The 13989-nt window shown below is 47.4% G+C and overlaps 1 protein-coding gene across 1 annotated transcript in view; it reads right to left on the reverse strand.

Annotated features, from left to right (window-relative positions):
* The window catches only part of LOC129694265 (ubiquitin carboxyl-terminal hydrolase 37-like), a 55939-nt gene that overhangs the window by 34124 nt on the left and 7826 nt on the right, over positions 1–13989 (reverse strand). The window contains exons 2-4 of the mRNA XM_055630982.1: positions 10325–10532; positions 5602–5761; positions 3173–3273 (exon numbers count right to left, since the gene is read on the reverse strand). Coding sequence (XP_055486957.1) covers positions 3173–3273; positions 5602–5761; positions 10325–10480 — 417 coding nt within the window. The 5' untranslated portion in view covers positions 10481–10532. The remainder of the gene's footprint in view (positions 1–3172; positions 3274–5601; positions 5762–10324; positions 10533–13989) is intronic.

The raw sequence follows: 13989 nt of genomic DNA on the forward strand, positions 1-13989 counted from the left end.
TCAGCGGGTCAGGTAGTATCTGTGGAGAACATGGATAGGTGACGTGTCAGGTCGGGATCCTATTATGGAGCAGGTCATTTGGTCCCTGAGGGACCTGACACGTCACCTATCCATGTTCTCCACAGATGCTGCCTGACCCGCTGAGTTACTCCAGCACTCTGTGAAACGTCACCTATCCATATTCTCCACAGATGCTGCCTGACCCGCTGAGTTACTCCAGCACTCTGTGAAACGTCACCTATCCATGTTCTCCACAGATGCTGCCTGACCCGCTGAGTTACTCCAGCAATCTGTGAAACGTCACCTATCCATGTTCTCCACAGATGCTGCCTGACCCGCTGAGTTACTCCAGCACTCTGTGAAACGTCACCTATCAATGTTCTCCACAGATGCTGCCTGACCCGCTGAGTTGCTCCAGCACTTTGTGCCTTTTAAAATGTAAACCATCATCTGCAGTTCCTCGTTTCATTTGCAAGCATCTCTAAGGGGCGAATAGTAGATTCCAGTATTCACAAGTCTTCATCTCACAGAACAGTAAGAGTACAAAAACGGGCCCCTTCGGCCCACAATATCTCTGCTGAACGTATTGCCTCTATTAGAGGGTTTCAGCTGTAAGGAGAAGTGGGGTGCACTTGGACTGTATACATTGGAGCAGAGATTGAGGGGAGACAGCAGGAGTATATAAAAAACATAACAGACATTGATAGGGCTGACAGTCTGAACCTTTCCCAGAGTAGAAATGTCCAACACTGGAGATCACAGCTAGAAGGTGCGAGGGGAAAATATTAATGGAGATGTGCGGGGCAAGGTTTCAGAGTGATGTGGGCCGGGAACGTATTGTCTTCTTCTTATCGAGTCCACAGGGGTCAAGGAGTGAGCGTTCACGTCGCGGCCCCGTTTCCATCCATCTTTCCACCACCACACACAAGAAGCGACAAGACAGACACCATTGTGCAGATGCCGAGACGTGTGTCCAGCTCTGGCTGAACAACTTCTAATCCTGGGTACACAAAATTGCTGGAGAAACTCAGCGGGTGCAGCAGCATCTATGGAGCGAAGGAAATAGGCGATGTTTCGGGCCGAAACCTTGCTCCATAGATGCTGCTGCACCCGCTGAGTTTCTCCAGCAATTTTGTGTACCTTCGATTTTCCAGCATCTGCAGTTCCTTCTTGAAAACTTCTAATCCTGTATGTGGACTCGATAAGAAGATCGAGTCTTCTCTGCATCTGCATACAATGGTGTCTTGCGCTTCTGCGTGGAGGTGGAAAGATTGGTGGAAACAGAGCCGCGACGTGAATGCTCTTTCCTTGACCCACTCATGGGTAGTGGTGGAGACAGATACGATAGTGGCGTTTAAGAGGGTTTGAAATAGACACCTGGGAATGCTGGGCAGAGAGATGTGGATCATGTACGAGTAGATGTTCCAAAGTTCTCCACTTGGTAAACGTTTTACCATTTCTACAGTTCTCTCCTTGGTTTCCCACAGCCCTACCACGCAACACCCTGCCCAAGGTTATTTGTGGCTGAACCCGCCCTCCAGCTTCTCTCCCCTTCAGTCTGAAGGTTCCTACCCGAATTGTCACCCATCCTTTTTCTCCAGAGACGATGCCTGGCCCACTGAGTTATTCCAGTACTTTGTATCTATCTTTGGCATAAACCAGCATCTGCTGTTCTTTATTTCTACGGGGGATCAGTTCATAAGTGACAGGAGCAGAATTCGCCCCATCATGTTTGCTCCGCCATTCAATCATGGCACATCTCTCCCTCCTAAGCCCATTCACCTGTCTTCTCCCCATAACCCCTGACACTCGCTTAAGTTGCTATAACGTTCAACACTAATAATGTGGGCCAACAAGCCCATTCAATGGACAATAGGTGCAGGAGTAGGCCATTCGGCCCGTCGAGCCAGCACCACCATTCAATGTGATCATGGCTGATCATCCCCAATCAGTACCCTGTTCCTGCCTTCTCCCCATATCCCCTGACTCCACTATCTTCAAGAGCTCTCTTGAAAGTATCCAGAGAACCAGCCTCCGCCGGCCCTCGGAGGCAGAGAATTCCACATGCTCACAAATCTGTGTGAAAGAGTGTTTTCTCATCTCCGTTCTAAACCCCTTACCCCCTATTCCTGTGCTGTAATGTTCCATGTTTAATGTAAGACGTTCTCCAGTGTGTTCCACCTCCATAATGCAGAAGCCACAAGAGAACCAAACATCTATCTGAGCAGGACCAAACTGAAGTATGCCCCCACTCCAACCTACCTCGGAGTGACCCTTGACAGGACCCTATCCTTCAAGGAACATCTCAAAAGAACAGCAGCTAAGGTGAAGTCCAGAAACAATCTCCTCAGTAAGCTTGCTGGCTCAAAGTGGGGGGCAGCAGCCCCCACACTGCGCGTTTCAGCACTAGCCCTTGCATTTTCTTCAGCCGAATATTGTGCCCCTGTTTGGTCCAGGTCATCCCACACACACCATGTGGACACCCAATTGAACTCAACAATGAGGATCATCACAGGAACAATCCGCTCAACACCACTCCCCTGGCTCCCTGTCCTATCCAACATAGCCCCTCCACACATCCGGCGAGTAGTCCTCACTCAAAGGATGCTCCAAAAGACCAAAAACTCCCCTCACCTGCCAATTCACATGGACATCTTCAACCCACCCACTGCTCGACTTCCATCTAGACGACCAATTTGGAAGAACCCACCACCAGCTGATTTCACCATCCAATCAGCTTGGAAAAAGGAATGGGAGTCCAAGGACGTCCCAAATAAACATCTGGTGTCAGACCCCACCCTGGCACCAATCTCCCAAGGAAGCAGTGGACGACGCTGAATAGATTCAGGACTGGACATGGCCCCTGCTTGGCCAGCCTTCACAAATGGGGCAGCAGTCCAACCCCACGGTGTGCTTGTGGAGAGCAGCAAACAATGCAACACATCATTGAAGCATGCCCTCAACAAAGACTCAAAGGAGGACTTGTCACCCTTCATACAGCAGATCAAGAGGCAACTGCTTGGCTAAAGGACTTTGCATTCGCTAAATAAAAATGTAAGACCAATGTAAGAGGTAGAGAACGGAGTTATAAAGCACCCACTGCCTTGGATTGAGAGGCTGGAAGAACACCTGAAAGTCATGCCATCTCACAGTACAGACAACAGTCACCCACCTGATTCTCTATATTAGACAGCTGACGGTGAGATTCCTTTGACATCACCCGGTTTCCTAACTTTGGCCCAAAGTTGCTGGATCCTTGATGAGTCTTTACTCCTGAAAAGGAGTCGTGTACATCAGACAGAGCTCAAACATTGTAAGAACAGTTGCACGGAATAATATAACTCACTGGACACCAAGGTGGAAACCACACTGTCTGCAATGGGATAACAATCTAGCTCATTTCTCATCTAGATGGATTGTAACTAAGTCTTCCTGTCCGTGAAAACGATAACAGATGCATGAATCATTGCAGGTAGATAAAACTGCTGGAGAAACTCAGCGGGTGAGGCAGCATCTATGGAGCGAAGGAATAGGTGACGTTTCGGGTCGAGATCCTTCTTCAGTCTGAAGAAGGGTCTCGACCCGAAACGTCACCCTATAGATGCTGCCTCACCCACTGAGTTTCTCCAGCATTTTTGTAGACCTTCGATTTTTCCAGCAACTGCAGTTGTTTCTTAAACATGAATCATTGCAATACAGTTTATTGCCACTGGGCTGACAAATAGCTAAGCTTTTATGCCAATATTTTTAAATGGGGGATACAACATATCTCCAAGATCCGGAAAACAAGTTGGAATGAAGTAATTGAAACTGTACTAAGTAGAAGACACCTCAAAGTCTAAACTATTACAACAAATACCATATATAAATTTCAAAAGGGAAACCTTTATTAATCTTGCTGATTAAACATTTTTTTTTTGTTAAAGAGTTTCAGAGCCGACAGGGACAAAGTAATTTACCTCCATTTCCAAAAGATATTTAAAGGTTTCAAAGGTCAGGTTCGGGGGAGTTCCCCCCCGCCACGGGTATCATGTAATCCCGTGCTACCTGCTCCATGGTCGGATAGTCGGCGACTAAACCGTCTCCCCCCCCCACCTGGTGAGGAGGGGGCTGTGGACCCCCAGCGGTCCCGGCAACAACACCACCCACCCACCCCCTCCAGATTTAACCATGGGTGCGGTGGGGGGGGAAGAGATAGGATTCACTGGGCGCTCAGAGCCCCGGCAGGTACAATTTAGGAATTTCTGCAATTTAGGAGGTTGAGAGGTATCTTATTGAAACATATCAGATCATTAAGAGTCTGGACACGCTAGAGGCAGGAAACATGGTCCCGATGTTGGGGGAGGCCAGAACCGGGGGCCACAGTTTAAGAATAAGGGGTAAGCCATTTAGAACTGAGACAAAGAAACACTTTTCCCCCCACAGAGAGTGGTGAGTCTGTGGAATTCTCTGCCTCAGAGGCAGTGGAGACCAATTATCTATATGCTGTCAAGAGAGAGCTAGATAGGGCTCTTGAAGATAGCGAAGACAGGGGATATGGGGAGAAGGCAGGAACGGGGTAGTGAATGTGGATGATCAGCCATGATCACATTGAATGGAGATGCTGGTTTGAAGGGCCGAATGGCCTCTACTCCTGCACCTATTGTCTATTGTCTGATCCCTGTGCCCATGGCACCGACAGATAACAGGTTACATTTTGAACCGAGGTACAGCAAAAAGTTTTTGTTGCGTGCTAACCAGTTAGCGGAAAGACAATACGCAGGAATTTAGAAGGATGAAAGGATATCTTAAAGAAATATAAAACTCTTAAAAGGATTGGTCAGGCTAGGTGCAGAAAAAATGTTCCCGATGTTCAGAACCAGGGCTCACAGTTTAAGAATAAGGGGTAGGCCATTTAGGACTGAGACGAGGAAAAACGTTTTCTACCCAGAAAGTTGTGAATCTGTGGAATTCTCTGCCACAGGAGGCAGTGGAGGCCAATTCACTGGATGTTTTCCAAGAGAGAGTTAGATTTAGCTCTTAGGGCTAACGGAATCAAGGGATATGGCAAGAAAGCAGGAACAGGGTACTGATTTTGGATGATCATATAACCATATAACAATAACAGCACGGAAACAGGCCATCTCGGCCCTACAAGTCCGTGCTGAACAAATTTTTTTCCACTTAGTCCCACCTGCCTGCACTCATACCATAACCCTCCATTCTCTTCTCATCCATATGCCTATCCAATTTATTTTTAAATGATACCAATGAACCTGCCTCCACCACTTCCACTGGAAGCTCATTCCACACCGCTACCACTCTCTGCGTAAAGAAGTTCCCCCTCATATTACCCCCAAACTTCTGTCCCTTAATTCTGAAGTCATGATCAGCCATGATTATATTGACAATAGACAATAGGCCATTTGGCCCTTTGAGCCAACGCCGCCATTCAATATGATCATGGCTGATCATCCCCAATCAGTACCCCGTTCCTACCTTCTCCCCATATCCCCTGCGCTATCTTTAAGAGCGCTATCTAGCTCTCTCTTGAATGGCAGTGCTTGCTCCAAGGGCCGACCCCTGCACCAAGTTTTCAGTTTCTACGAACACAGCACTCACGGGTGGGGTTCAGCTCCTCCAAGTATTCCTTCAGCAGCAGAGCATCGTGGCTGGGAGCCTGGTCAATAATCAGGCTGCTCTTGTCCTGCAGAGTCACCAACAGCCGGCTCCGCAGCTTGGTCGAGGGGCTGACTTGCACCACCTTCACGTTGCGGCTGAGCTGGTCACAGCAGGGAGGGGGGGGTGGGAGGAGAAGGAAAGTCAGACACTGCCGTCCACGCTGAGTTACGCCATTCACAGAATCGTGGCCCAAAGTAACACTTTGTTCAAGGCCTATGACAGTCGCGTGTACCCAAGTACACGGAAAAGCTTTGTTTAACATGCAACCCAAACAGACCAGATAACACTACACATCAATACAAACAAGTCTAACTCAAGTACAATAGGTAGAGCAGAGGAGAAGATGCAGAGTGTAACATAGTTCACAGCATTGTAGCTCATCAGTTCCAGAGTTAACATTTTAGTTTAGTTTACTGTAACATGGGACCGAGGTACAGAGAAAAGCTTTTTTGTTGCGGCCTATCTAGTCAGCGGAAAGACTACACAGTGTACAGATGCAGGATAAAGCCCAGTAAAGTCCAATTAAAGATAGTCCGAGGGTGTTCAATGAGGTAGGTGGGAGGTCAGGACCACCACAGGTCCTCAGGCTTGTATACGCTGGAGTTTGGAAGGATGAGAGGGTATCTTATTGAAACATATAAGATTATTAAGGGGTTGGACACGCTAGAGGCAGGAAACGTGTTCCCGATGTTGGGGAGTCCAGAACCATAGAAAATAGGTGCAGGAGTAGGCCATTCAGCCCTTCGAGCCTGCACCACCATTCAATATGATCATGGCTGATCATCCAACTCAGTATCCTGTACCTGCCTTCTCTCCATACCCCCGAGCCAGGGGCCACAGTTTAAGAATAAGGGGTAAGCCATTTAGAACGAAGATGAGGAAACACATTTTCCCCCACAGAGAGTTGTGAGTCTGTGGAATTATCTGCCTCGGTTCTCTGGATACTTTCAAGAGAGAGATAGATAGGGCTCTTAAAGATAGCGGAGTCAGGGGATATGGGGGGAAGGTAGGAACGGGGTACTGATTGTGGATGATCAACCATGATCACATTGAATGGCGGTGCTGGTGATAGGATGGCTTGGTGATAGGATGGTTCAGTTGCCCGATTACTCGGGCAAGAAACTGTCCCTAAATGTGGAGGTGTGCGTGTGTTTAGACATAGAAAATAGGTGCAGGAGTAGGCCATTCAGCCCTTCGAGCCTGCACCGCCATTCAATATGATCATGGTTGATCATCCAACTCGGTATCCTGTACCTGCCTTCTCTCCATACCCTCTGATTCCTTTAGCCACAAGGCCACATCTAACTCCCTCTTAAATATAGCCAATGAACTGTGGCCTCAACTACCTTCTGTGGCAGAGAATTCCAGAGATTCACCACTCTGTGTGTGAAAAATGTTTTCCTCATCTCGGTCCTAAAAGATTTCCTGTTGCTGAAGGTGCTCCTCAGGTTGACCAGTGGGTCACGGAGGGGGTGAGCTGTATTGTCCAGGATGCTCCGCAGTTTGAGGAGCATCCTCCCCTCCAAGACCAACCTCCCATGAATCCAACTCTGCTCCCAGGACGGAGCCATGTTTGCTCGATCAGCAATTTGTCACAAGCACCGGGTATTAACTGGAACGGTGAAAATCTTACAGAGCAGTAGTTGCAACAACAAATGAATATAGAATGAATTATCAGTCATTGTATGTAAACTAGACCACGATGGGGCACCAACCAAGACATAAAATGCAACCACTGGAATGCTAAGTGCATGGGTGCTTGGTGCTGTGGGAGGATTGTGCAGGGTGGTTCAAGAGGCTACTGGTCGATGGGAGAAAGCTGGTCTTGAACCTGAACATAATGGTTCCCCAGGCTCCTGCATCTTCTTCCCAATAGTGACAGGGAGAACCAGAGTGTTCAAGAAGGAACTGCAGATGCTGGAAAAATCGAAGGCAGACAAAAATGCTGGAGAAACGCAGCGGGTGAGGCAGCATCTGTGGAGCGAAGGAATGGGTGGGTCTCGATGCTGCCTCACCCGCTGAGTTTCTCCAGCATTTCTGGCTACCTGTGAGAACCAGAGAGGTTGGTTCTAGTGAATTCCTAGGATTGTGCTTCCTAGAGACCCCTTTGATAGTGGGAAGGTCAGTATCTGTAATGGACAGGGCAGTGTAGAGTGATACAGCATGGAAAATGGCCCTTGGGCCCCAACTTGCCCACACCGGCCAACAGGTCCTAGCTACACTAGTGCCACCTGCCTGCATTTGGCCCATATCCCTCCAAATCTGTCCCATCCGTGTACCCGTCATAAACATTGTGATAGTCCCAGCCTCAACTACCTCCTCTGGCAGCTGTAAATGGCTCGATTGTATCACATATCGTCTTTCTGCTGACTGGATAGCACGCAACAAAAGCTTTTCACTGTACCTCGGTACATGTGACGATAAACTGAACTGAACACCTTCCATACACCCACCACCCTTTGTGTGAAAACGTTGCCACTCAGATGCTATTAAATCCTTTCCCATCAGCTGAAACCTATCAAGCGGCATGGTGGCGCAGCTGTGGAGTTGTTGCCTTACAGCAAATGCAGCGCCGGAGACCCGGGTTCGATCCTGACTATGGGTGCTGTCTGTACCAATTTTTTACGTTCTCTATTACCGGGATTATCTATTATCGAGGTTTATCGGGATGCTGCCTGGATTAGAAGGTTTCATCTTCGGGGATAGGGTGGGCAGACTTGGGATGGGTTTGTCGAAGGCTGAGGGAAGACTTGATAGAAACATAGAAAATAGGTGGAGTAGGCCATTCGGCCTTTCGAGCCTGCACCGCCATTCAATATGATCATGGCTGATCATCCAACTCAGTATCCTGTACCTGCCTTCTCTCCATACCCCCTGATCCCTTTAGCCACAAGGGCCACATCTAACTCCCTCTTAAATATAGCCAATGAACTGGCCTCAACTACCTTCTGTGGCAGAGAATTCCAGAGATTCACCACTCTCTGCGTGAAAAATATTTTCCTCATGTCGGTCCTAAAAGATTTCCCCCTTATCCATAAAATGTGACCCCTTGTTCTGGACTTCCCCAACAACGGGAACAATCTTCCTGCATCTAGCCTGTCCAACCCCTTAAGAATTTTGTACGTTTCTATAAGATCCCCCCCTCAATCTTCTAAATCCTAGCGAGTACAAGCCGCTTGATATGTTTTTAAAATTATGAGAGGTATTGATAGGGCGAACCTTCCAGGGTGGAAATGACCAACGTGGGAGGGCATTGCTTAAAGACCAGAGGGGGAAGTTTATTGCAGATGTGCAGAGCAAGCTGTTTTTAAAAAGTATACCCCCAGTGAGTGGTGAGGGCGTGGAATGCACTGCCAGGGGTGGTGGTGGTGGAGGCAGATACGATACTGGCATTTAAGAAGCTACCATAGCGCACTCTTTTGTTTTTTGTACAAAAATCCAAAAATTCTGGTATGAAATATTTGATATTTTTTCAAAATTAATCAAAATAAAACTGGTACCAAAACCAGAATGGATTATCTTCGGAATATCGGAAGGTAACCCTGAACTAAACGTTTTTCAGAAGAATTTATTTAATTACGAGCTAATAATGGGAAAAAAGCTTATACTTAAATTCTGGAAAAATGCGCCCACACCAACAATAAAAATGTGGATATCAAATATGTTTGAAACATTACATCTGGAAGAGATGAGATTCCTTTTAGCAGGTAAAGCAGACCAATTCCAAAAGACATGGTCTATGTTTCTGGACCTATTACAAGTATGAGGTGCAATAGTAATTTAAAAAATAAATAAATAAATAAATGGTATCAGGGCCTGGTAACGGGAGGTAAAACAACAAAAACAGACTTGGTTGGTAGTCCCCTTTCTGCGGAGTTTAATGTTATAATAGAGCGATTGTTCCTATTTTCTTTTTCTTTCTTTTCTAGGGTCTACTTTCTCACTTTACTTCCTTCTCTAACTTCTTTCCTAAGGGGCTTTCTTTTCCCAACACTCTTGCACTTCACGAGTCTTGCGCACTTTCTTTACTTCTATCTTTTTCTTAAAGCTCAAAAAAAAATGAAGCGGTACAAAAAATGTTTTAAGATATATGTGTTGTGTAGTATTGTAATTTACCGTACTTCTAATAAAAATAAAAAAATAAAAAAAAAGAGGCTTTTATATAGGCATAGTGCGTGCAGGGAACAGGGGGATGTGGGTCATGTACTGGTATACGAGATCAATTGAACTTGGCATCATGTTCGGTACAAACACTGTGGGCGGAAGGACCCATTCCTGTGCTGCACTGTCCTATATTTTAGTTTAGTTTAGTTTACAGATACAGCGTGGAAACAGGCCCTTCGGCCCACCGGGTCCGCGCCGACCAGCGATCCCCGCACATTAACATTATCCTACACCCACTAGGGACAATTTTTACATTTACACCAAGCCAATTAACCTACAAACCTGCACGTCTTTGGAGTGTGGGAGGAAACCGAAGATCTCGGAGAAAACCCACGTGGGTCACGGGGAGAACGTGCAAACTCCGTACAGACAGCGCCCGTAGTCAGGATCGAACCCGGGTCTCCGGCGCTGCATAGAAACACTACCGCTGCGCCACCGTGACCACCACATTCTATATTAACAGCATTGTGAACCCTGGTATATTAAGGTGTAAAAGTACCTGGAATATTTTGGTGGGACCTCCAGCTTTGAAGACAACAAGTAGAAGAGCTTTGTTGTCCTTCTCCACGATTTCGAAGCTGCCCTCCCTCCATTTTGTGGTGCCGGTCTGTATGCTGTGGATGCGAATTTGCCCATAAACTTTCATAAACGCCATTGTGTCAGGGAGTTATCAGGCCCACAAACAGTCGTCAACTCCACCAACAAACCTGCGGGGAATATTTTTATCAATTATTTTCTGCGGCGATTAGTCACACTGTAAAGGAACAGCACAACAGACATGTACAGTCGACCAACCAAGCCGAGTTGAAATGCAAAAAATTACGGATGATGCAATTCCGAATTGGGACCTTCGCTTCCCGCCGACACCACCATCCCTCTTTCTCACGGCCACGATATCGCGTGGCCCGGGCCAAAACCCCTCAGCTGGCCTGCCCGCTGTGTGCAGTCCAGCTCCCAGTCGGTCAATTAATTGTCGTCGGGAATTTGTCCCTTATTTTGGGAGCACGAAAGTTGGCATCCCTAGGTGGACACTACGGATCTACAGGAGGCGTTGTCAAAAAGGCAACCGATATTGGAACTTGGAAAATGGAACTCCGGAAATTGGAGGAACAGCACCTCATATTCCACCTGGGTAGCCTGCGCCCGGCAGGCATGAACATTGAATTCTCCCAATTTTGCTAGCCCTTGCTGTCTCCTCCCATCCTCCCGCCCTCAGGCTCCTCCTCCTCCCCCCGTCCTCCTCCCTTTTTCCTTTCTTCCCCCCCCCCCCCCCCACCCCCTATCAGTCTGAAGAAGGGTTTCAGCCCGAAACGTCACCTATTTCCTTCGCTCCATAGATGCTGCTGCACCCGCTGAGTTTCTCCAGCATTTTTGTGTACCAACTAATATCAAAGGCCCATGCCAGCCTGGCCACGCTCTCATCAGGAAGGCGGCACATGAGCCCAGAAACCATGACCTGTTGGTTCAGGAACAGCTTCGTCACCGCAACCATTAGGCACAACACTAACCTCAGCAATTATCACCTCATATCGACTGCGTCTTTGGTTGCACTACGGACTTCGGTTTTTGCACTATTACGGTTATTAATTTACTGTATTTCTGATTATTATATATTTATAACGATTGATTGTCTTATATATATATCTGAGTGTTCTTTCCTTTTAAGATCCGTTTAAGCTGCTGCAAGAATTTCATTGTCGGTACATGTGACAACTAAACACTCTTGATATTTTCTCTTGTGTGTTTTACTTGAAGTTTGTACGGGTGTATGGGACAAGCTGCCAGAGGAGGTAGTTGAGACAGGAACTATCACGATATTTAAGAAACTGCTGGACAGGTACATGAATAGGACACGTTTTGAGGGACATGAACCAAACACAGGCAGGTGGGACTAGTGTAGCTGGGACATGTTGGCCGATGTGGGCAAGTTGGGCCGAAGTGCCTGTTTCCACGCTGTATTACTCTATGTGACTCTATTTTGGTCTTTTCATCCTACCATCTGCCAATCCTCCTACCTGCATTCACCCATCACTTGCTGGACTTTTATGTTCTGCCCCCCCCCCCATCCATGGACTTGGATAGGTTGGGAAAGCAGGCAGAGAAGTGGCAGATGGAATATAGTGCAGCAAAGTGTTGAGTCGTGCATTTTGATCGTAGGAATAAAGGCGTAGACTATTTTCTAAATGGGGAGAGAATCCAGAAATCGGAGGTGCAATGGGATTTGGGAGTGCTAGTGCAGGATTCCACAAAAAGGTTAATCTGCAAGTCGAATCGGTAGCAAAGAAAGCAAACGCAATGCTAGCATTTATTTCGAGAGGTCTTGTATACAACAAACTAAACTCTGAAGAATTTAGCGAATCGGCGAGGAAACGGGCCATTCGGCCCACCGACCAACGATCCGCAAAAATGAACACTACACACACACCATGGACAATTGTTTACACATTTTACACCAAGCCAATTAACCTATAAACCTGTACGTCTTTGGAGCCGAAGATCGCGGAGAAAACCCACACACGTCACGGGGAGAAGGTACAAACAAGCACCCGTAATCAGGATCGAACCCGGGTCTCTGTCTACCGCTGCGCCACCGTGCTGACCATAACTTAGAAATTAACTTTGGAATTTTGGTTCCGTGTCCTCCGGATTTGTTGATTGACGGGAGGCCATATGTGAAGTCTTCTACAATTCCCAGATCTCTGAGTGATGCACGAAAGAGACAGGAGAGAACACTTGTGAAGCTGCCTGAGCAGGCAGCTGTGGGGGGCTGAGTAACCAGCAGCTGGGGAGGCCAAAAATAATGAGCAAATCATTCAAGGAATTTGGACCACGTTAATAACTGGTGAATTTGGATTCATTAAAAGAACAGGGACGTCAAGGGAAACATTTGCGGGCACAGCAGTGGAGTTGCTGCCTTACAGTGTGAGAGACGAGGGTTCAATATTGATCACGAGTGCTGTCTGCACGGAGTTTGTACGTTCTCCCCATGTTGGGGAAACCTCGACGGAGATGCGATTTTTTCCCCCTTTATTATATCTCCGTCCGCACTGCGGCCTAACATCGAGGAGTTGGCGGTCTTTGCTGGAGACCGATTTTTTAAGAGCTCCACCGCGCGCGCCTACGGGACTTTAACATCGCGGACTTAACATCACGGAGCTCGCGGTCTCCGGTCAGAGACCGACTTCGGAAACTCCAAGCCACAGAAGCTTTGACCGCAGACTGCGGGAGCTTCAATCACCCTGACGGATGGTTCGACTGCCCCAACCGCGGGAGAATAAAGAGAGAAGTGTGGACACCTTTGCCTTCCATCACAGTGAGGAATGTGGGGAATCCGCTGTGGTGGATGTTTATGTTAACTTTTACGTAGTTGTGCGTCATGTTGCTTTTTTTTCCCTTGTATGGCTGTACGGTAATTTGCATATCGCGAAGCCGTAATTGGTACACGAGACAATAAAGACCTTTGACCGCATGGTTTTCTCCGAGATTTTCGGCTTCCTCCCACACTACTAAACATAAAGGACCATAGAAACATAGAAACATAGAAAATAGGTGCAGGAGTAGTAGGCCATTCGGCCCTTCGAGCCTGCACCGCCATTCAATATGATCATGGCTGATCATCCAACTCAGTATCCTGTACCTGCCTTCTCTCCATACCCCCTGATCCCCTTAGCCACAAGGGCCACATCTCACAAACAACTCCCTCTTAAATATAGCCAATGAACTGGCCTCTGTAACTGACTTATGTCAACCACCTCTGTGGCAGAGAGTTCCAGAGATTCACCACCCTCTCTGACTGTAGAGATACAGCGGAAACAGACCCTTCAGCCAACCATGTCCAGCGATCACCTCATACACTAAAAAAAAAAAGGATAGTGTTAATGTATGAGGATCGCTGGCCGGGGCGGACCCAGTGGGGCAAAGGGCCTGTTTCCGCGCTGCATCTCTAAACTAAAACTCACTCAGTCACAGGGAGAACGTACAAACTTCGTACAGACAGGACCCGTAGTCAAGATGCAACCGGGTCTCTGGCGCAGTGAGGCAGCAACTCTACCGCTGCGCCACCGGGCCACACTCAAGCAGAGATTTTTTTTAAGTAAACTCTTTTCTAGACTTTTCCATAATATATGCAGATTTCAAAAGGTGCAAATCACAGACTTGCCTCCA

The sequence above is a fragment of the Leucoraja erinacea genome, unplaced genomic scaffold, assembly GCF_028641065.1.
Source record: "Leucoraja erinacea ecotype New England unplaced genomic scaffold, Leri_hhj_1 Leri_593S, whole genome shotgun sequence".
Classification (NCBI taxonomy): Eukaryota; Metazoa; Chordata; class Chondrichthyes; order Rajiformes; family Rajidae; genus Leucoraja; species Leucoraja erinaceus.